The following is a 21,529-nucleotide window of genomic DNA, read 5'->3' as shown; positions in this document are numbered from 1 at the left end:
TGTGTCAGGCTCTGGGAATATAATAGTGAACAAAAATCCTTGGGTGTTACTCTCAGGGAGGTTTTAGACTCGTGTCTAAAACTCCATTTCCAGGAAACACTGCTTTTATTGGAGGGGGAGGGAGTGAACATGAAGGGTTTCAATTTTACCAGTTCAGACTAAACTAAAAATTTGAATTTGAAAAGGAGTTAAAATAATACATAGTATAGATGCAGTTACAAGTTTTCTTTAGCTTCCTGAATATAAACACTGAAAATTGTTACCTGTTTTCTGGGAGAATCTAGTATGGGGAAGTCAAGCCTCAATTGCTGAGAGCATCAGATTCCTCTGGTCCTGTCTAATCAGTCCTGCCTTGTAACCAGGGGAGATGCTGGCGCTTGACCAGATGTCTGTTTTGAGATAAATGAGGCCAGGGCGGTGTAGAAAAGGTCTGTCAGCTGGTGGCTGACTGGAACCGCCTGAGTAGTGAGTGGTCTTTTTCCAGGTTACCTTCCCTTCTGATTGAGCAGAATGATATGGGAACTGTTCCCAAGGGGCCAAGGTCTCAGGACTGCGTCTCTTAGATCTGTGCCACCGCCCTGCGAAGGGAACAACTAAAACACACAAAATATAGTGGCCATGAGGCCTCTTAAATCTTCCCACTATTGTGGCCCCTACAGGAGAGTAAATCAGCTGGAATCTAGGTGAACCTTAAGGGGTCTCCACCCCTCACCCCCCACCCCCCAAAAAACCGGATGTGTTTCCTGGTAGGAATGCCTCGGCACAGCCCTATAGTGCCGTTTGGCAGTGTTAACTGAGAACAAAAATTGGTGGCACCTTGGGTGTAGCCAGGGCTTCCTGACCCACTAGGACTGGCTGTCTTTGGGGGTCGGGGGTGGCTTCAAGGACGGGCAGGTCTCCGCGCTGAGGCCGGCTCTCTGCAGGGCGTGTTCTTGCGCGGAATCCCCGGGGCACGCAGGGGGCCCCCACAACCAGGCAACGAACGGGGCCGCGCACCAAGTTCCAAACGTCCTCCAGCCGCCAGGGCAGGGCACTCCAGGGCTGGAACTCGGAGACCGAAGATCGGATGGTGGCGGGCTGACGGCGGGGGCTCGGCGGTGCCCGGACCCCCGTTTCCCGGGAGCGAAGAGTGGGAAGCCCGAGGGCCAGGCGCTTCCTCTCCGTCTTCCAGGCGGGCTCCAGACTGCGACTGATGCCCGGCGTGGCCGGACCCAGGGGCGGGGGTGCCCCGGGGCCTCGCAGGGGCCCGGAAAGGCCCCAGAAGCGCGACAAGCCGTGAGGGGGGCAGGGCCGCCAGAGAAGGCGCACGATGCCGCCCGCGACGGCGGTCCCCTCGGTCTCCCTCCGGGAGCTGGCCGACCTCGCCATCGGCACCCCGGAGGTGGGCGCCGTCAACTTCACGGCCCTGCACACGCTCATCGTGGCCATGCTTAAGAATCTCAACCTGCAGGATACTCGGATCGACTTCCCGTCCCCGATGCTCGAGCAGAGTCGCTTGTTCGAGTCCCCGCGGGTCTCAAGCAGCAGGGAGCAGCCGCAGGCGCTGGAGAGCCAGGTGAAGGACCTGGGCGGGCAGGTCCAGGACCTCAGCCTGCAGCTCAAGACCATGGGGAGCCAGGTGCAGGCCATCATGGCGCACGTGCAGCACTTCCCCTCCCAGGCCGACGGGCTGGACGCCCGGGACTGGCTGGAAGCGAAGGATCTGCCCTTGCTTACGCAGGGAAAGGCGCAAGTAGGGTCGACGAAAGTCCGGAAGGACAGCGAGTCGGTCCCCGAGGTGGGCGCGCGGGCTGTCCGCCCCTCCCCCCGCCCCGCCGCTCTGCAGCGCCCCCTGGAGCTGAGCCTCGGAGGCGCACCTGCGGGAGGAGGCGAGAGCCGGGAGACGCGGGCGTGTTGGGGCCCAGGCCTGCTTGCGGCCTGGGCCCACGCGGCCCGTGCTCTACCTTTCAGGGCACGGAGCTGCTCCAGGACATCGTGGAAGACGTGCAAATACTGAAGGAAGCCCAGCAAAAGGCGGAGGAGCAACCCGAGTTGCACCCAGAGGTGAGGGCGGCCGGGACCCCACCTTGGGGAGCTGAGTGGCCCCTTCCCGGGCAGCCTCCTTTGTCCCCTCTGTTACACGGGGGCTCACCCACCACTTGTCAGACACCCAGGCATCCTGAACCGACCCAGAGAGGGGCTGACAACGTCTCAATATTCTTTGAGCGAATTTCCTTTAAACTAGAATAAAGAAAGAAGGTGGTGGGTGTTGAGAGACAAAGCTTGGTCCAAGAAGAGGAGGACTAGAACGGAAGGGGTTATGGGTCACCACCACCATCCCCCTATCTGCAGCCCCCCAGGCAGCCCCACTCTCACTTGGATCTTTGCTCCCTGGGAGAGAGAAGCACAAATTCCTCAGTGTAAGCGTTTTCCAGTGAACAGCAGAGACCGGAAGTATGCCAGTTCCAGGAGATACTAGGCAGTGCTTCTGTTTCAGGCCCATATGAGACTGGAGTAGGGGATTAGAGCTGGGAAAAAAAGGAGGAGCAATTAGGGGGAAGCCCAGGGAGAGGCTGAGAAGAGAGACTTGAGAGAGAAGAAAAGCTCAAAGGAGGAGGTGGCCGAGACCCTGGAGGAGACTCACCCATGGATGCCACGTGCCCACCTCATCCCAGGCCTCCAGCCCCCAGCAGGACTCATTTTTGCTCTGGGAAGCTCTTCTTTTTAAAGTGTGGTGTTTTTAGGTTTGGAGCTGTCTTCGGTTAGACTAAAGGCTTGTTTTACCTTCAGATTCGTAGATTCTGGAGGTTTGCAGAAGTTATAAGGAGCCACTTAAATGGTAGCAATTTGCTTTGGTTCTTTTGAGGCGCTTTTCTCTTTAAGCAACACAGTCGTTCAGATGCCCTTGAAGTACCCATTCATCTTTGTCCTTGAGAGGCGAGGTTAGCCTCGTGGAGCAGTGCTGCAGTGTCTCACTGCGGGTTGTGTGACATGCATCCCAGGACCAAAGAAAGGTTCCCATTGCTGCATCATGTTTGCTTGTGGCACGCTGTCCCCGGGTACCACCTACCACACTCCGCTTCCCTTCCTCTTGTTGGCTGGGAAGAGCACGGGGAGCCTGGCGTACCAGCCTTCTCTTTACCCTCAGCTCTCTCAGACCCACATTCCTCCTTTCCTCTTCTGCCTTGTGAGAGTGTGTGTGTGTGTGTGCGCATGTGTGCAGGGGCCACGGGAGGGGCTGCTTTGATCCTCAAACTCTGAACTCTTCTTCCAGAAACTCCTCCAACGGGTTGACGAACTGGAGAAGCTAATTAGAGAAAGGGACGAATTCCTGGTAATGTCAGCCAGTTCTGTGGGAAAGGGCCCTCAGGGGCCCCAGGGGGTAGGATGGTTGCCCGCAGCCCGGCCCCCTCTCTCGGGGCTCATCCAGACTCTCACCCCGGGTGTCTGCATCCTTCCAGGGTGGGGTGCTGTATGCCCTCTGCCTCTTGGGGTGCCCCCCTGGGATGAGGGAACATTCTTTCCCTCCTTGCTCAGTTGTCCATCCAGAGCCCACATGGGACAGGAAACCAGCCACTCAGGACTCACTGGTTACTTGGACAGTGACTTCTCCTCGGGGCTTTGGAAGGACCCACCCAATCCTGTTAGTTCTGTTCTGTTCCTAAAGCTTCCTGGGATTAAACTCGGGGTGTGTGTGTGTGGGTGGGTGTGGGTGTTGTATGTTTGTGTTTGGCGTGTGTGTGTGCACACATATGTGTTGTCTTTCACTGTCAGAAAATAATGAGCTGGAAGCTCAGAGTGATGCCTGGTGTGGAAGAAGCCACCATGGTCACCTGGGAAGAGCTGGAGCAGGCGATTACTGACGGCTGGAAGGCCTCACAAATGGTGAACAGAGACGGGGTGGGGGGGCTTGGGCAGCGGTCTTGGGTGGGGCCCCCGAACCTTTCCCTTTTTTACTGCTGTGCAGTATTCCATTATGTGGATGTTTATAATTTATTTCACAAGTTTTCTATTTTGGATATTTTTTATGTTTTTCCCCAATCTTATAACAAACCATGCTCTAATGTGACACTCACACAAGTGAAGGTACTCATAGGATAGATTCCTAGAAACAGAACGCACATTTGTGATTTGGCTAGCTTTTGCCAAATTACCTTTCGTGGGCGTGGTTCCAGTTTGGACCCCCACCAGCAATGTAGGAGAGAGCTTGTTTCTCAGTACCCCGCCAGCTCTGTCTGTTGGTACCCACTTTTTTTAGCTTGGCCGATCGGTTAGATAGAAAACAGTACCAGAGCATAGTTTTGATTTGCTTTCATAGCTTTTCAAAGTTCCTTCAGAGTCTGTCCTGAAATGCACGAGTCCCTTCACTATTAGTGGACAAAGGTGACCAACCCTGGAAATAAAACCTCTTCAGGAAGCCTTTTGCTGATGGTGACTTGTACCCACGGGTGCGGGCATCTGTGCCAAGGCAGTGCACAGGGTAACCAGGCTAAGTTTTCTTTGTCTGAATAAAGTGGGTATTTTCAAACGGCCCTCAAGGACAAGGATCAGCTGCCCTTTGGCCTTGACATTCCTCTTCCCCTGGCTTTGTGTATCTGGGTCACTCAAAAAGGGTCACATGGACGTACAGACTCATGGGGAAGAGAGTAAAGAACACTTTGGCACCACCAAGTGGCCATCTGGGGTTCGCCAAATATTCTCTGGGTACAAAAGACACCCTCCTGGTCTCCCAGACTGCTTTCTGAGTTTGGGGCCCTTCTTCAGAGGAAAGCAGCATCAGAGAGAGTTGGAAGAAGAGCCTGCAAACGAAGAGAGTGGCCTAGAAAAAGGCGGCCTCTGCTTTCACTGTCATGTTTTTAAGCCAAAGCTTTTTTACACTTACCCACATGTCACTGTCCTATGTTTTGAGTGAGCAACACATTTCCTCGGGGTGCCACCAGAAGACACCTGCAAGACCTAAAAATAAGCCTCAACAGAAGCAACTCTAGACATTTTTACTTCTCCAGAGGTAAGAAAGTGTCAGGGGTCTGACAGTTGCTCATAATCATGAACGACCCCAGAAGCAGATGAGAATTAGTATAAATATTATTATTTTTATTTATTTATTTATTTATTTTTTGCGATACGCGGGCCTCTCACTGTTGTGGCCTCTCCTGTTGCGGAGCACAGGCTCCGGATGCGCAGGCTCAGCGGCCATGGCTCACGGGCCCAGCCGCTCCGCGGCATGTGGGATCCTCCCGGACCGGGGCACGAACCCACGTCCCCTGCATCGGCAGGCGGACTCTCAACCACTGCGCCACCAGGGAAGCCCCCCTCCAACTCTTATAATGAGTACTTTCTACTTAGAGTCACTGATTTCTTTCTTCCTCTTCCACCAGGTCTCAGAGTCATCAACAGGGCTTCCTAGGCGCAAAGGGCAGGGTTCCATAACATCAAGTGATAAAATTCCAAGTGGATCCTCCACCAAGCATCCAAGTATTGACGAGGCTATAGAGCCTGCCAGTGATTTTAGCACAGATAAGACCTTCTTGGGAACCAGTGGCATAGGATACTCCTCTGAAGGGGTTACTGGCAGGGAACAAAGCAAAGGTGAGTCGGCTACTGGGTTTCCTGGTAGAGAACAGCACTCAAGGGCCCGTGAAGAAGCTGGCCTAACCAAACACCATCCCCAGTTGAGAGCAGAGTCAGATCTTCACCGGGCTAGAGAGCAGCACGGCTTAGCACATCTACGCAGAGATGAACGAGATGCACACCTTGGCCCAGTTTATCAGGACGTATCCTCCGCCGCCTTGCCTAGAGATCTGCATGGTCATGTGTCCCCAGATCAGCATGGGGGAGTGCACATTAGCCAGGGTCAAATCTATGCACGGCCAGATCAACCTGGATTAGGACCACTTGGCGTGGATCAGCCTGCATCGCTACCACCTAGCACTTATGTACATGGTGTGGTACCCCTCACTGTGGGTCAGCTTGGAGTGATGCCACCTGGAATGGATGAGCAGGAATTGGTGCTAGCTGGCATGGCTCAGAGTGATGCAGTGCCACCATTGGTATCTGGCAGAGATCAGCAAGGATTGGGACTACCTAGTACAGACCAGCCTGGTATGGTTCCACTTAGCGCATATCAGCATGATGTGATACTTCCTGGCATAGACCAACATGGTATAAAACAGGCTGGCATGGACGAGAGTGGTATGGGACCACTTGGCACTGATCAGCATGGATTGGTACCTCTTGGTGTAGATCATCACGGATTTGTAATATTTCGCATGGATCAGCAGGGCTTGCTGTCACCTGGCTTGATGCAAGTCGCTGCAGATCAGCAAGGTTTTGTACAGCCCACTTTGGGAATATCTGGCTTCATACAACCTGGCACAGAGCAGCATGATATGATCCAGCCCAGTGCGGGTCAGCCTGCTTTGGTCCAACCCAGTATAGGTCAGCCTGGTTTGGTGCAGCCGGGTGCAGGTCAGCCTGGTTTGGTGCAGCCTGGTACGGGTCAGCCTGGTTTGGTGCAGCCTGGTGCCGGTCAGCCTGGTTTGGTGCAGCCTGACGCTACAGATCAGCCTGGTTTGGTGCAACCTGGTGCAGGTCAACATGGTTTGGTGCAGCCTGGTACAGGTCAGCCTGGTTTGATGCAGCCTGGTGCCGGTCAGCCTGGTTTCGTGCAGCCTGGCGCTGCAGGTCAGCCTGGTTTGGTGCAGCCTGGCGCTGCAGATCAGCCTGGTTTGGTGCAACCTGGTGCTGCAGGTCAGCCTGGTTTGGTGCAACCTGGTGCTGCAGGTCAGCCTGGTTTGGTGCAGCCTGGTGCTGGTCAGCCTGGTTTGGTGCAACCTGGTGCTGGTCAGCCTGCCTCAGTCCAGCCTGGTGCAGGTCACCCTGGTTTGGTCCAGCCTGGAATGTATCAGCGAGGTTTGGTGCAACCCAGTGCAGGTCAGCCTGGTTTGGTGCAGCCTGGTACAGGTCCACATGGCTTTTTTCAACCTGGTGTATCTATGCCTAGCTTGGTTCCACCTGGTACATATCCACCTGGTCTGGTACAGCCTAGTGGCTATCCACGTGGTTTGGTCCAATCTGGTGCCTATCCACGTGGTTTCATGCAGCCTCGTGCCGATCAGCGTGGTTTGGTTCAACCTGTAATAGATCAGCATTGGTTGAGGCAATCTGGTACAGATCGAGGCTTGATACCACCAGGCACAGAGCTTCATGGCTTTCCAACATACCATGCAGATCCTCGAAGTTTTCTATCACCACGCCCATACCAGCATGGTGTGGCACCTCCTGGCAGAGATCAATATGGTCGGGTGTCACCACTCGTAGCCAGTCAAGTTTTGGCATCACCAACTTATCAACAAGGTTTGATGCGTCCTGGCCCAGACCAGCATGACCCCAAACCATTACGCACGGGTGTGGAATCTGCACGCCAGGATCAACAGCATTTGGAAACACCCGAACCAGAGCAGCATGACCGGGCACATTCTGTCCCAGACTCCCATGGTCCAGGGTACCAAGGTGTAGATCAGTATGTCGAGGTAGGTTTGGATCCAAATGAAATACGTGACTCAGTCCGACCTGGAGTTTCTGTTCAGACTTCCCCAAGCCAAGATGCCCCCTTTCTCAGGAGCACACACTCCCTTGACTGTTTATACCGAGGCTCATCAGAAAGGAGTGATGTTCAGAGTGAGAAACATGATTCACTGGATAAATTGGCTCCTAGCTTCCCCATGGCAGTGGAAACATTTCGTCTGCTGGGGGAGCTTATCAGCCTCTACGTGGAGCTTAAGGAGAACATAAAGGATCTGGATGATGAACAAGCTGGCCAGACAGACTTGGAGAAGATCCAGTACCTGCTGGCACTGATGGGTGGGTGCTGTGTGCCCAGAGGCTGCTGTCGTCCTCCTTGGCTTGGCTTCATCCTTCTCTCTCCCTGGGCCTCTGCCTGAGGCCCTGAAAACAGCATTTCCATTCTTAGCCATTCTGGGTTCTCCTATAGCCTTCAGGGTCCAGGAGATGGGATTAAACTGCTAGGAGTAAAGGAGCCTCAGGAGAGGAGTGAGGCAGGTTCTTATGCCTTTGCCAGACTCTCTGGAAAGCAGCTGGGAAGATGTTGGGATGAAGGGAAAATGATTTCACGGGGTTGGGCAGGGAGAGAGAATGTTGAAAAATTAAATTTAACCGTCGCACATTCACAATTCTAGCCCCAGAGAATAATTAAGATTTTAGAGTTGGGTGGAAATTGTGGGTAAGTGGTCCCACAGCCCTTTAGGATATTAAGCGTTAGATGGACTCTTCAGAGCTAAGGACGCTTATCCCCTAAAAGGACACTCCTTTCTTCCCATCCCCTCTCTCCAGCCCCCAGGAAAAGCAGATAAATGATATGTGTTGTTCTTGATTGTGAGGGCTGGGATTGGGAGCCCACGGGGAATCTGACGCTTCTGACTCTAAGGCCTCGATTCTCCATAGTCAAGAAGTCCATACCCGATGACCTGAAGGAACAGCTGAAGACCTTAAAGGCCTTGACCAAAGAAGTTGAGGAGGAAAAAGCAAAAGTAAGTAAGGGAGGGTCCGCCTACTTGGCCTTCAGGTGCCAATAATCCCTTTCATTTGCATTTGGATAGATTACATAGTCCTTTCACTTTCATTATTATCTCACTGGATCTGTACAGTCCCCTCAGATGGGAAACACACCTCAGGTATCCACGTGTTTATTTCCTGGATCTAAAACCTGACATTCAAAGCTATTAAGATTCAGTTGGGCCAAAAAGGAGGCCTGAGCTCCTTTCATTACATGTGGCCATTTCCAATAAAAGCCACTGTCACTGGAGCAGCCTTGGAGCCAAGTTCGTGGGACTGTCTGGGACCAGCGGTCATGGCAAGGGGCTGCTAGGTCTTCAGTCATTCTTTTAATGCTAGCTACCTGCATCCATGGGATGGATGGATGGGTGGATGTTAGGAAGGGACCTTGGGCTTCGCCAGAGGGTTGGATAGGGTTAGGGAATGGGGGAGACTCCCTGGTGGTCCAGTGGTTAGGCGCTTTCACTGCTAGAGGTCAGGGTTCAATCCCTGGTCCGGGAACTAAGATTCTCACAAGCTGCGTGGCGGGAATTTTTTTTTTTAAGGATTAGGGAATGGGGGAGGGGCTTGCTGGGGCTGCAGAGGTACGTTCAGAAAGCAGAGATCTCAAGCCTGCCTGACCCTCCTCTTCCATCGGATTTGTAGCTGGAGAAGATGAACAGGATCCTGGAGTGGGAGGGAGAGCAAGAAACAGGAAAGGAGGTGAAAGCTGGCCAGCTGAGCCTGCAGCTGGGTACCCTCAGGTAAAATCCCCCTGCCAAATGCAACTTCTGTCCTGGCATCACATGTTCTCAGCCAAGGAGGTGATAGAGCCTTTGGTTCACTCATCCCTGAACTGACCACTATCTTTGACCCGCATTGTGTCTGCTCTTGAGGTTGTCTGTATCTAGTTCAAGTTGCTAGTGGAAGTTTCCCAGGTTCTTAAAACAGCTCAGCACCAGGGCTTAGAAGAACCAAAAAAAAAAAAAAGCCTCTTAGATTCTGTCCCCAGCTGGGGCTTCGGAGCATTTGCTGGAGCCCCTCAGAGCCGTCTCTGTGCAGTGCCAGGCCTCACCCCCTAGAAGCCTCTCAGGCCAGCACACTGGGCACCCACCTCCACCACAGGTGGGGCCTTGGACCCCTTAGACAGGGCTGGAGGGGAACGTGAAAGAGCCCTGTCTGCCTCCTCCATCCCTGACGGCTGGGGCTCAGCACTGCTGGGCCCAGGCCCCTGGGCCGGTGGTGGGGCCGGACCATCTCTTGTGCATGCAGAGTCACCGTGGCTGACATCGAGAAGGAGCTGGCAGAGCTGAGGGAGAGTCAAGAACGGGGCAAGGTCAGCATGGAACGTTCGGTCTCCGAAGCCTCCCTTTACCTGCAGGATCAGGTGAGGATTCCACACTCTCCAGCCACAGGGACTAGGGCCCTTGGCAGAGTTGGCTGTGGACATTGGGGATAGTAGACTCTTATCTGATATATAATTTGCAGATATTTTCTCCTGTTCTGTGGGTTGTCTTTTCACTCTCTTGAAAGTGTCTGGCTTTACATCTTTGTTTTTTGTTTTTTAATTAATGTTTTTTTAAAGTCTTAATTAATTAATTTTAATTTTTGGCTGCGTTGGGTCTTCCTTCCTGCACATGGGCTTTCCCTAGTTATGGCGAGCTGGGGCTATTCTTCGTTGCAGTATGCACACTTTTCATTGCGGTGGCTTCTCTTGTTGCGGAGCATGGGCTCTAGGCCCGCGGGCTTCAGTAGTTGTGGTGCACGGGCTTAGTTGCTCCGCGGCATGTGGGGTCTTCCCGGACCAGGGATCAAACCCGTGTCCCTGCATTGGGAGGCGGATTCTTAATCACTGCGCCAACAGGGAAGTCCCCTCTTTGTTTTTTTTTAAATTGGAGTATAGTTGATTTACGATGTTGTGTTAGTTCCAGGTGTACATGCTTTTACATCTTGGGTGTTACAATCCTTGGTCACCCCAGAATGTTCCCAGTGAGGAGCATTGGACTAGGACCAGCCCTCTGAATGCTCGCAGAAGGATCAGATGGGCAAAGCCGCTGGGCCCAGGGGTCCCACGTCAGGAGCCCCTTTGTGCTAGGGGCCCCATTCTGGGCCCCCTCCAAGTTTGTCAGGACAGTGGTGTACACCATTTCATGACCCAGAGCTGCTTGTCAGGACAGCAGTAGGACAGCAGTAGATAGTGCGTTTAAGAGTCATCTGTCATCCCAAAGCTCACACCTGAGCTTAGCAACCTCCGGGGCTCCCTGGGGCCACACCTGGGAGGGCATCCACTCCCTGCTGGGCAGGCTCGGCCTCTTGACTCTTCAGAAGCGTGTCGGCTCTTCTGGTGGCAAGAGTCTTGCTGAGCTCGGGCAAAAGGGAGCCTGGCTGAAAATACATACGTGTAGAGGAAATTGGGAAAAGCAGTATTTTCAGGCCAAGCGGGCAGTCTGGCCCGGGCCACCACCTGTCTGTCTTTCTGTGTGTCTGTCTTTGCCTCTGTGTCCCCTTCCTTATCCATCTCTCTCAAATACCCTCACATTTCTTTTCCCTTCTGCTCTCAGCCAGCTTTTTTATCTCTCACACACAGTCCAAAAGGGCTGCCCCAGGCCTTGCAGTGTTGCGCACTTCCAAGAAAGGGGGCCTTAGGTTGGTGCAGTCCCTCTCTCTAAGCCAGGACAAGATGTCACAGGCCTTTGGCCAGTCGGGTGTCTAGCTTTGTGGGGACAGACTGGGACCATGGGATCCAGAAGAGAGCAGGAGGGCCAGCAGAAGGAGTTTGTTCCCAGCCAGGCCATGAGAGACCCCTGTAGTGGTAGCACTTATCACATTCTCTCTCTTTTTTTTTTTTATTGAAGTGTAGTTGATTTACACTCTTATATCAGTTTCAAATGCACACCATAGTGATTCACTGTTTTTATAGATTATATTCCACTTAAAGTTATTATAAAATAATGGCTCTGTTTCCCTGTGCTGTACAATATATCCTGGTGGCTTTTTTGTTTTACACATGGTAGTTTGTACCTCTTAATCTTCCACCCCATCTTGTCCCTCCCCCTTCCCTCCCCCGACTGGTAACCACTAGTTTGTTCTCTAGATCTGTTGAGTCTGTTTCTGTTTTGTTATATTTACTAGTTTGTTTTATCTTTTAGATTCTATATATAAGTGACAACACACAGTATTTGTCTTTCTCTGTCTGGCTTATTTCACTAAGGATAATACTCTCTGGGTCAATCCATGTGGTTGCAAATGGCAAAATTTCATTCTTTTTTATGGCTGAGTAGTATTCCATTTTACATATAAACCACATCTTCTTTATCCATTCATCTGTTGATGGAAACTTAGGTCGCTTCCATATCTTAGCTGTTGTAAATAGTGCTCTCATGGACATTGGGGTGCATGCATCTTTTAGAATTAGTGTTTTCATTTTCTTCGGATAATATATACCCAGGAATGGAATAGCCGGATCATATGGTAGTTCTATTTTTAGTTTTTTGAGGAACCTCCATACTGTTCTCCATAGTGGCTGCACCAATTTACACTCCCACCAACAGTGTAGGAGGGTTCCCTTTTTTCCACACCCTCTCCAGCATTTGTTATTTGTAGACTTTTTGATGATGGCCATTCTGACTGGTGTGAGGTGATATCTCATTGTGGTTTTGATTTGCATCTCTAATGATTAGCAATGTTGAGCATCTTTTCATGTGCCTGTTGGCCACCTGTATGTCTTCTTTGGAACAATGTCTGTTCAGGTCTTCTACCCATTTTTTAATCAGTTCTTTGTTTTTTTGATATTGAGTTGATGAGCTGTTTATATATTTTGGATATTAACCCCTTATGGGTCATATCGTTTGCAGATATTTTCTCCGATTCCATAGGTTGTGTTTGTTTTTTTTGTTGATGGTTTCCTTTGCCGTGCAAAAGCTTTTATTTATTTATTTAAAAGAATCAATTTTATTTATTATTTATTTATTTTTGGTTGCGTTGGGTCTTCGTTGATGTGCGCGGGCTTTCTCTAGTTGTGTCGAGCAGGGGCTACTCTTTGTCGCGGTGTGCGGGCTTCTCATTGCAGTGGCTTCTCTTTGTTGTGGAACATGGGCTCTAGGCGTGTAGGCTTCAGTAGTTGTGGCATGCAGGCTCAGTAGTTGTGGTGCACAGGCTTAGTTGCTCCGGGCATGTGGGATCTTCCCGGACCAGGGATCAAACCCATGTCCCCTGCATTGGCACACGGATTCTTAACCACTGCGCCACCAGGGAAGTCCCCCAAAACTTTTAAGTTTAATTAGGTCTCATTTGTTTATTTTTGCTTTTGTCTCCTTTGCCTTAGGAGACAGATCCAAAAAATATTGCTACGATTTATGTCAAAGAGTGTTCTGCCTATGTTTTCCTCTAGGAGTTTTATGGTTTCCAGTCTTACATTGAGGTCTTCAATCCATTTTGAGTTTCTTTTTGTATATGGTGTGAGAAAACCACATTCTCTTATTGTTATTTACATTCTAGATGGGGACAGAGCATGTGTGAGCCCACCCCTCGTGTCCCCAGGGCCTGGAGCAGGGCCTGTGTGTCAGCAGGGTGTCTGTGGACTAATGGGCATCAGCTCTGTAGGATTTAGCTAGAGGAGATGTGTTCTCACACTGCACCAATGGGCTGGCTGGAGAAAGGTCCAGAAGCCTCCTTCCTGCAAGGGCTTTATCAGCATCTGTGCTACCCTCCCTGGGAACTCTGGTCACTATTTAATGGACGGAGGTCGAGTGCCTCCCATGTGCTGCACACCCTGGGAGGCACCGAGGCTGTGGGATGGCCCGGGTCACAGCAGGCCAGGGCAGAAAGCACTCGCTGGTGGCGACCGCATGGATGCGGCGTAGCTGGGCCTCGCTCACTGCCCTGCACCCGCCCTCTCGCCCATGCCCAGTTAGACAAGCTCAGGACGATCATTGAGAACATGCTGGCCTCATCCTCCACGCTGCTGTCCATGAGCATGAGCGTGGCCCCGGACAAGCTCCTGACCACCCTGGCACCCAGCCAGATCGACCCTGCGGCCACCTGCCCAGCCTGCAGCCTGGACCTGAGTCACCAGGTCAGCACGCTGGTGCAGCGCTACGAGCAGCTCCAGGACATGGTCAGCAACCTGGCTGCCTCCCGGCCCTCCAAGAAGGCCAAGCTGCAGAGCCAGGTGATGCCGCCTGCTTTCCTCTGGTGCGGCCGCTCATGGCCGGCCTGCAGGGAGCCCCTCGGGGAGTCCCCAGGGGAGGGATGTTTGGGCCACTTTTCCATGATGGAGCCCTTTAGCGACCGCACGGAAGTCCCTGGTCTTTCCCTAGGGTCACAGCGAGGGCAGCCGTAGAGCTGGCTCTGGGGATGGGGGACCATGGGGAAGAGCTGGTTCCATGGGTGGGTCCAGCACAGCTGGCTGAGGGGTGGAGCAGTGCCATTCACATGCCTCGGGACGCTGGCATAGCTTTAGGATTCATCGCCCCTCCTTCATGCCGGTCTTCTGGACTCCTTCCCACTTCCCCTCCAAAGGGCAGGCCTGCTGGTGGAGCAGGGAGTAGCACAAGTCCCTGAGGCCTGCCTCTTAGACTCCAGAATCTAGATTCAGCTCAGGGTGGGTGGCGAGGCTGTAGCCCACACCCAACTCTCAGGGGAGCAGCTCACCACTCCTGGGCCTTGAGGCCACCTCTACTGACCACCCACCCCGGTGGACCAGGTCCCTCAAGGCTAGTCCATGGGGAGGTGGGGAATTGTGGCGGCAACTGAGGAGATCCAGAATGGGGTCTGAGGTCGGCCTGTCTGCCGGGTGATGTTTTAAGGGCTGACTTACCAGGGGTGGCAGTACCCCTGGGGGTGCCCCAGGGAGGCTGCCTTTGTCCTTCTGCTGCAGGATGAAGAGCTACTGGGCCGCGTCCAGAGCGCCATCCTGCAGGTACAGGGCGACTGTGAGAAACTCAGCATCACCACCGGCAACCTCATCGAGGACCATCGGCAGAAGCAGAAGGACATTGAAGTGAGGGCGGGCAGGGTGGCAGGGGCGGGGCCGACGCACGACCTTAGTTCCCCCTTGTTCCTTATTCTCTGCTCCCTCGGCCTCCCAGGTGTTGTACCAGGGTCTGGAGAAGCTGGAGAAGGAAAAGGCCAACAGGGAACACCTGGAGATGGAGATCAATGTGGTAAGGCTAGGCCGAGGGGCCACCCTGCGTCCCAGGGAGGTCCCACCGCTCGTTCTTCAAAAGGCTGAGAGAGGAGGCGAGTCCGACGGGGGATGTGGGCTCAGTGCTGGTGCTCTCACTGTAGGGAGTGGGGCCCCCGCCATGGCTCTCTCCCATCTGGGGGGCCTCTTCCTCTCTCCGGGCAGAAAGCCGACAAGAGTGCCCTGGCGGCCAAAGTGAGCCGTGTCCAGTTTGACGCCACCACGGAGCAGCTGAACCACATGATGCAGGAGCTGGTGGCCAAGATGAGCGGGCAGGAGGAGGACTGGCAGAAGATGCTGGACAGGCTCCTGATGGAGATGGACAGCAAGGTGAGGGGTGGGAGGCTCCAGGGCCCCCTGGACGGGGACAACGCCCTCCTCTCTGGGCGCCGCAGACCCCACCTGCTTCCTCAGAGCTCACCTGGGCCCCGCCCTCACCCACAGCTGGACCGCCTGGAGCTGGACCCAGTGAAGCAGTCACTGGAGGATCGCTGGAAATCCTTGCGACTACAGCTCAAAGAGCGTTCTCCGCTCTACCAGGCAGACGAGGCAGCCGCCATGCGGAGGTGAGGCCTGGAAGGGGTGAGGGCAGGCGGGCTGGAGGTGTGCTCGGGGGAATGGCTGATCTTGCCTGGGACCATCCCGCAGTAGGAGTGACAGAGTTTTAGAGCTTGAAAAGCTCTTCTAGCTCAGGCCAGTTCACATTACAGCTGAGAGAGGGAGGGGAGGGAGGCCTAAGGCTCTCTGGGCACAGGTGGGAGGGGGTCCACAGCCCCCAGAGCTGAGAGCACTCCTGGGGGGCCTGGCCCATGGCAGCCTGAGCCCCAGGATTTCCATTCCTGACCGCCAGAGGGCTCCCGAGGCTTACGCAGGGCAGTCCTGGGCCCCTTGGGAACCCTGCCGGCTTTGGGTTAGGGTAGGTGGGTGCTGGGTGTGTGCCCAGAAGCAGACATGTCTAGGAGCTGGTGAGTTTGGTGAGTTCCCGGGGAGCTGGGCCCGGAACTTTCTCTGGTGGCCTGGGGCCTGTCACCCCGGGCACTGAGCGTCCAGCCTGCCTGGCCCACAGAGCGCCGAGCCCGCTGGGTTCTCTGTCCCTCACGTTCGGGACCCTCTGGGCAGGGCGCTCACCCTGTGTGTGTTCCACCTCCTCACAGGCAGCTCCTGGCACATTTCCACTGCCTCTCATGTGACCGTCCCCTGGAGATGCCTGTGACTGGACAGTGAGTGGCCCCAGCTGGTGGCCACGATGGGGGTGGGCACGGCGGGGCTGCGTCTCCTGTATTCCCGGCCTGTCTCCACCTCCTGTCGGCTCCTGCTCTCTCACCGTTCCCTCCGTACACCTCGGCTGCTCCTACCCCGGCCTTCAGCCCCCAACCCCTGCCCGGGCAGGGAGGCTCCTCGGGCAGGTGGAGTGTGGGGAGTGGCGGGGGGCGCTTGGACGATGGGGTTTCTCACACTCCGACCTTCCCTTCTTTCTGTCCCTGCCCAGAGTCATCCCCCTGACTCCTGTGGGCCCAGGCCTTCCCTGGCACCGGTCCATCCGCCCCTACACGGTCTTTGAACTGGAGCAGGTCCGGCAGCAGAGCCGCAAGTACGGGCAGCGGAGGGAGTCCTGTGCAGGGCTTGCAGGGGGGTCTGGAGGGCGAGAGTGGAGGCTCCTCCTCACGCCTGGGATGGGGAGTAGGGGCGGTGCTGCTAGGGTGCTGACGGAGCTCCCAGCTCCTCCCAGGGTGAGAGCCTCGGAGGAGGAGAGCACCGACCTAGTAACCACCTGCCTTTGGGTCCCTGCTGGGCACCCTTGGGGGACATTGCCTCTGAGACCCCCCTCTCCCTGCTCATACCGGGCATGTGAGGGAGAGAGGCGGTGGCTCCACGAGTGGGTGGGATGAGTGGGTGGGGGCGTGTTTCACGCCCTCTGGGGCTCCTGCCCTCCTCCCTGCAGCCTTTCCACCTCCTCCTTGAGGGGAGGATGCTGGGGGCGTGGCTCACCCCTCCGCTGGGCCCGCCCCCCGCAGCCTGAAGCTGGACAGCGCTGCCTTCCCCCGGGGCAACCTGGGGCAGACAGAGCGGAGCGTGGGGCGCCTGCGCAGCATGCACTCCAAGATGCTGATGGACATTGAGAAGGTGCGGATCCACTTCGGGGGCTCCGTCAAGGCCGGCAGCCAGATGATCCGCGAGCTGCTGCACTCCCAGTGCCCCAGCGACCCCTGCTACAGACGGTAGGTGGCCGGGCCGGGTCCCCGGGGCAGGCGGTGAGCTTCGGCCCACTCACAGCCCACCCACCACCGAGAGCCTGGCACAGAGTGGGGGAGTGTGCGTGCGTGTGTGTGTAAGAGAGAGAATGTGTGTGTGAATGTGTGTGTGAGAGAGCATTGTTCATGTGTATTGTACGAGTGTGTGTGTGTGTGTGTGAGAGAGATTATGTGTGTGCATGAGGGGTGGGGCCTGTGTGTGGATGTGTGTGAACATGTGTATAAAGGTGTATGAGAATGTATGATTGTGTGTGAACGTGTACGTGTATGAATGTGTGAGAGTATGTGTGAATGTGTGTGAATGTGTGAGTGTGTGAACATACGTGTGAATGTTTGAGAATGTGTGTGAATGTATGTGTGTGAACACGTACGCGTGAGAATGTGCGTGCGTGCGTGCGTGTGTGTGTGTGTGTGTGTGTGGCCTTCAGGGTGGCCGGGCCGGTCCGCCCTGCTCACTCACCCCCTGCCCTGTCCTGGCTTGAGCGCTGCCCCCCGCCCCACCCTAGGCGTGTCCCCGGCCACACCTGCTCCCCGTGACTCCACCGTCTTCACCGCAGGCTGCCAGATGCGGCTGATCCCACGTACCCGAGGGCGCCCCGGCTCTGCGGGGGCAGCCACACCCTCACCTACCCCTACCGCCGCAACCGCCTAAAGCACCTGGCACAGGGCCTGTACCCCACTGAGGAGAACCGGATCGCCAGGAAGGTGGGGGGCACTGCCGTAACGCCAGACTCTCAGGTCCCTCTGGAAAAGCCACCAGAAGTCCCCTCCTGGGCCCTCGACCTCGGGGCAGTTTCTTAGTCAGACCCAGTCCAAGCGTCAGGTTCTTATCCTTTCCTGGGAAGAGGAATGCCAACCCGGCCACCCGCCCACCTGGCACTACCGCCTCCACCACGGGCCCCCCCTTCCCCTGTCGCTTGGCCCTGGCGCCGCCCAGAGCCCCCTCAAGGGCTCTGAGCACCGTTTGGTGCCCGCCTCAGGAGAGGACCACCCTCTGGGAGGCAGGACAGGAGGGCAGCTCTGAGCGGCACTCGCCCGTCTCCACAGCACGATGAGGTGGATATCCTGGGCCTGGACGGACATATTTACAAGGGACGGATGGATACAAGGCTGCCGGACATCCTGAACAAAGACAGTGAGTGTCCAGGTGGCCCAGAGGCCCCTCAGCCTCCTTGCTTGGGTCCCACAGGGCCCGCCCAGCTCCTTAAGGCCCTTCTTGTGGCTACCGGGCCCTGACTGCCTTCTTCCTCCACCTCCCTGACTCCAAACGTTCAGGTCTCCAAAAGCCTCCGGGTCAGTGTTTGCAGAAGGGGGACGGCTGTCCAGTCTCAGCCAACTAGCTGGGATGTCGTGGCCCCATCTTTTCTTGCCAGCCTTTATCCTCAGACCGCCACCCCAGTCTTCCTGCCTAAGCCTCTGTTCCCAGCATCACCGAGGCCAAGTCCTACCCCTTCTTCATAACTCAAAATACCCTCTCCTGAGCCCCCACCACTTTGTGAATCACCCGTGTCCTGGAATGTCCCCTTCCAGTTAGCCATCCTGAGGTGTGCCATTTGTCACTTCCCACCGGGTCTCACTGCCATGTATGCACCTTTCTAGTTGCCTCCCCTCCCGAACTATAAACCTGGAGTCAGAACTCACCCAGCACCTGGCACGGGGCTGATGTCTGGGGGTGGATATCCGAGTGAGTGGGTGGATGGATGGATGGACAGACAGATGGCCGGGCAGACATTTCGGTGAATGAAGTGCTTACAAGGGGCATATCCACGAATAAAGATGGAGAGGGACGCCAGCTGAGGCTGGCTGTGACCAGCAGCCCTGCAGCCCTCTCCCCATCCCCATGGGTCCCCACAGGGCTCCTACCCGGTGTCTCAGAACTGCCTTTCCCCTCCACTGTCTCCATCAGATTCGGGGATAAAGCACAAGGCCAAGCAGTCCCAGCCCCACGTGCACCAGCAGCGGTCACTCAGCGACAGCGGTCAGCTGCCCTCACGACCCAAGAGCGCTCAGATGCTGGCTGGCAACGACTCAGGTAGCTCCTCTCTGGGTGGAGGGTCCTTCTGGGTGGCCTAGGCACTGCCGCTCGCCTCTCCTCCTTGCCCCGCCAGGCCCCTTTCCTGCCCATGACTGGTATATACCTTTATTTCCCTGGAGAGAGGAAGGGCCTGGGAGCTGAGGGATGGGATGCAAGGGAGGAGAGAGAAAACTCTTCATTGCTGAGTGCTTGATAATGCGCCAGGTCTGTGGTCAGATACTGTTACTGCCCCCATTTCACAGAAGAGCAAATAGGGACAGAGTTGCAGCCCAAGCTCTGGCTCCAGGCCCGAGTCCTTCCCCTGCTCACATGTGCCGACTCTCCTGGAGCTAAGCCCCCTGGCCTGGAAGGTCCCCCCGAGTCCCTGCTCTCCCCAGAGGGGCTAAATCCTGCCTGAAAGCCAGAGGGCTAAGGGTTCCCCTGGGGTTTGGCTACACATGGGGCCAGAGAGGGACAGTGGCCTGGAGCTAGGAGGCTGGATGACTTCCAGGTGACTCTGAGCACCTCTCCCCCTTCTCTTGACCAGTTTCCTCATCTGTCGATAAAAGGGTGCCGGATTAGGGCTGCTTAGTTAGGCTCCCCTTTGAGAGTCTAAGAAAGGTGCTGACTTTCTTCCCATAAAAAGCTACGCGCCCACAATGCTTTACAGCTACTTCCGGAGGTTCAAGGACCACCCCCACCCCCTGCCCAGGTTAAGAGCCCCAGCTAGGTACTTTTTACACCCCCCTTCCAGTTCCAGCATTCAGTGAGTGCCTGGAGGAAGCAGAAACAAAATAAGCGGCAGTGGTGGCTATGTTGCCTCGCCTGTTGAGGGTTCCTCACCGGCCAGGCACTGCTGAGGAGCTTTCCACTTACAAACCAGTCTTCATCCTCATGCATTAAGAGGCAGGGACCACTGTTGGTCCCACCTACAGCTGAGAAAGCCGAGGCACAGAGAGGTTAAAGTATTTGCACAAGGTCACACAGCTAGGAAGCAGCAGAGCTGGAGTTCAAAGCCAAGCCATCTGGCTCCAGAGCCAGCACTGGTGACAAAGGGTAAGAGCCTGGGATGGAGGACTCAGCAGTGGACGGACAGCACAGCTCTTGGTTCCGAGTTGATTTCTTGGGGATACTTAGCTTTTTTCTCCCCAGCACTCCACCGTCTACTCCAAGGGCACTTAAAACGTGTGGAAGCAGCAGCAAGAGGGAGGGTAGTGTTAGGGAAAATTCCTGCACCTACTTGTTTCAATATTGCCTAAACAGTCCCTGTATTAAGAGGGAACGTTACCAAAGAGGCAGGCTCTCAGCCCCTGGTGAAGGCTTGTTTATTTTTAACTCAGAGAGATTATAAAGGAGTGTGACTTAGGGGCTCGTATGAGGGCTTGCCACCGCCCCCCCCCCCCACCGGCAGCATGATGCCTTAGCTCGGCCTGGCTACTGGGGCTGCTCCCGACTTCCTTGGGCTTTGCGCAAGCTGGGGTGGGCCGCTGGCGGGCATGGGAGTGAGACAGAGCCAGGTCTGCTCCCTCCTGTCTCGCAGGTTCATCTCTTCAACAGAAAGACAGACCCATCTCCACTGAGGGGCACCTCTCCCAGCCGGATACAGCTCACCTGCCCAGTGAGATGGCATACCTGCCAGCGGGGCTGGAGATGCACATGGACGTGCCTCCTGGGGAGGGGCTCGAGGAGCCCACCCGGGGGCCGCAGTCCACCACTGCTCACTGAGCAGAGCTATAAATAAATGTTGAGGAAAAAGCTTGGGGCCATGCAGCTTCTCTGGTCCTGGCTCAGGAAGGTGGAGTGAGAGGGAGGGGCCGCTGCAGGTCGGATGGCAGACCTCTTGCAGCCTGACCATTAGGCCATGGCCCCCAAACAGGTTGAGCTGTTCTCTGAGGGTGCCAGGGCTTCGAGAGGGCTGAGTGGTGGACCCAGGGCCAGGAAGAGGCAGCACAGGCCAGACCCCAGGCTCCGGGGACTGGCGGGCCTGCAAGCGGTCTGCCCTCTCCTGACCCCGCTGGACCCGGTGCTATGGCCTTCTCTGGCACCGGCACTGCCTTCCATCTGGGGAGGCTGGCCAGGGCACTCTGGTGAGGTTGGGATGCTTCATGTCTGTGCTTGAGCTGTACCTTGTGTATCTTGGAGCAAAGGTAAGGGTGGCAGCCCTCCTGCTGCTGGCAGGGAGGCTCCTGGCACATCCTGGGGGGGAGCGGTGCCACCAGCACCTGGGAAGGTTCCTGTTTGCTGTCCTCTGTTGCTTACCCTTGAGTAGCTGCTGCAGACGTGGGAGGGGCGCAGACCCAGGGGCTGCCAGGGCTAGGTCGTGTCCCTATTCCCCTCCCCGCCCCGCCCCTCCCCTCCCCAGGAAGATAGAGCAGAAGTGTGCCTGGCATTTGCCAGGGGGTCTTGAGGCCTGGCCCTTGTCCTGCTTCAGTGTCACCCCAAACAGGCCAGAGGGCTCACTGCTGTCCTCCAAGTCAACTGTAAGGGACAAGCCCGTCCCCAAAGCCCCAGGGACAAGGGAGAGCTGCCCCGCACCCGGGAGGAGGC

The 21,529-nt window shown here is 55.6% G+C and overlaps 1 protein-coding gene across 1 annotated transcript; it reads left to right on the top strand.

Annotated features, from left to right (window-relative positions):
* Positions 1 to 1,309: 1,309 nt before the first annotated feature.
* Positions 1,310 to 20,707, top strand: QRICH2 (glutamine rich 2; the record flags this gene model as incomplete). Its single annotated transcript, XM_081218645.1, has 21 exons — positions 1,310 to 1,888; positions 1,951 to 2,043; positions 3,754 to 3,852; positions 5,358 to 6,710; positions 6,763 to 6,926; positions 7,697 to 7,842; positions 8,443 to 8,528; positions 9,199 to 9,296; positions 9,805 to 9,919; positions 13,442 to 13,702; positions 14,411 to 14,533; positions 14,622 to 14,696; positions 14,882 to 15,046; positions 15,161 to 15,282; positions 15,871 to 15,936; positions 16,206 to 16,307; positions 16,732 to 16,935; positions 17,526 to 17,673; positions 18,016 to 18,103; positions 18,875 to 19,000; positions 20,523 to 20,707. The coding sequence occupies 21 exons, from the start codon at positions 1,310 to 1,312 to the stop codon at positions 20,705 to 20,707; spliced, it is 4,398 nt and encodes a 1,465-aa protein (XP_081074771.1).
* Between the last annotated feature and the right edge of the window lie 822 nt (positions 20,708 to 21,529).

Source organism: Mesoplodon bidens (genome assembly GCF_964165515.1).
Source record: "Mesoplodon bidens genome assembly, chromosome: 19".
NCBI classification, from domain to species: Eukaryota; Metazoa; Chordata; class Mammalia; order Artiodactyla; family Ziphiidae; genus Mesoplodon; species Mesoplodon bidens.
Note: the sequence above shows the minus strand (reverse complement) of the source record. Positions and strands in the feature narration are given on the sequence as shown.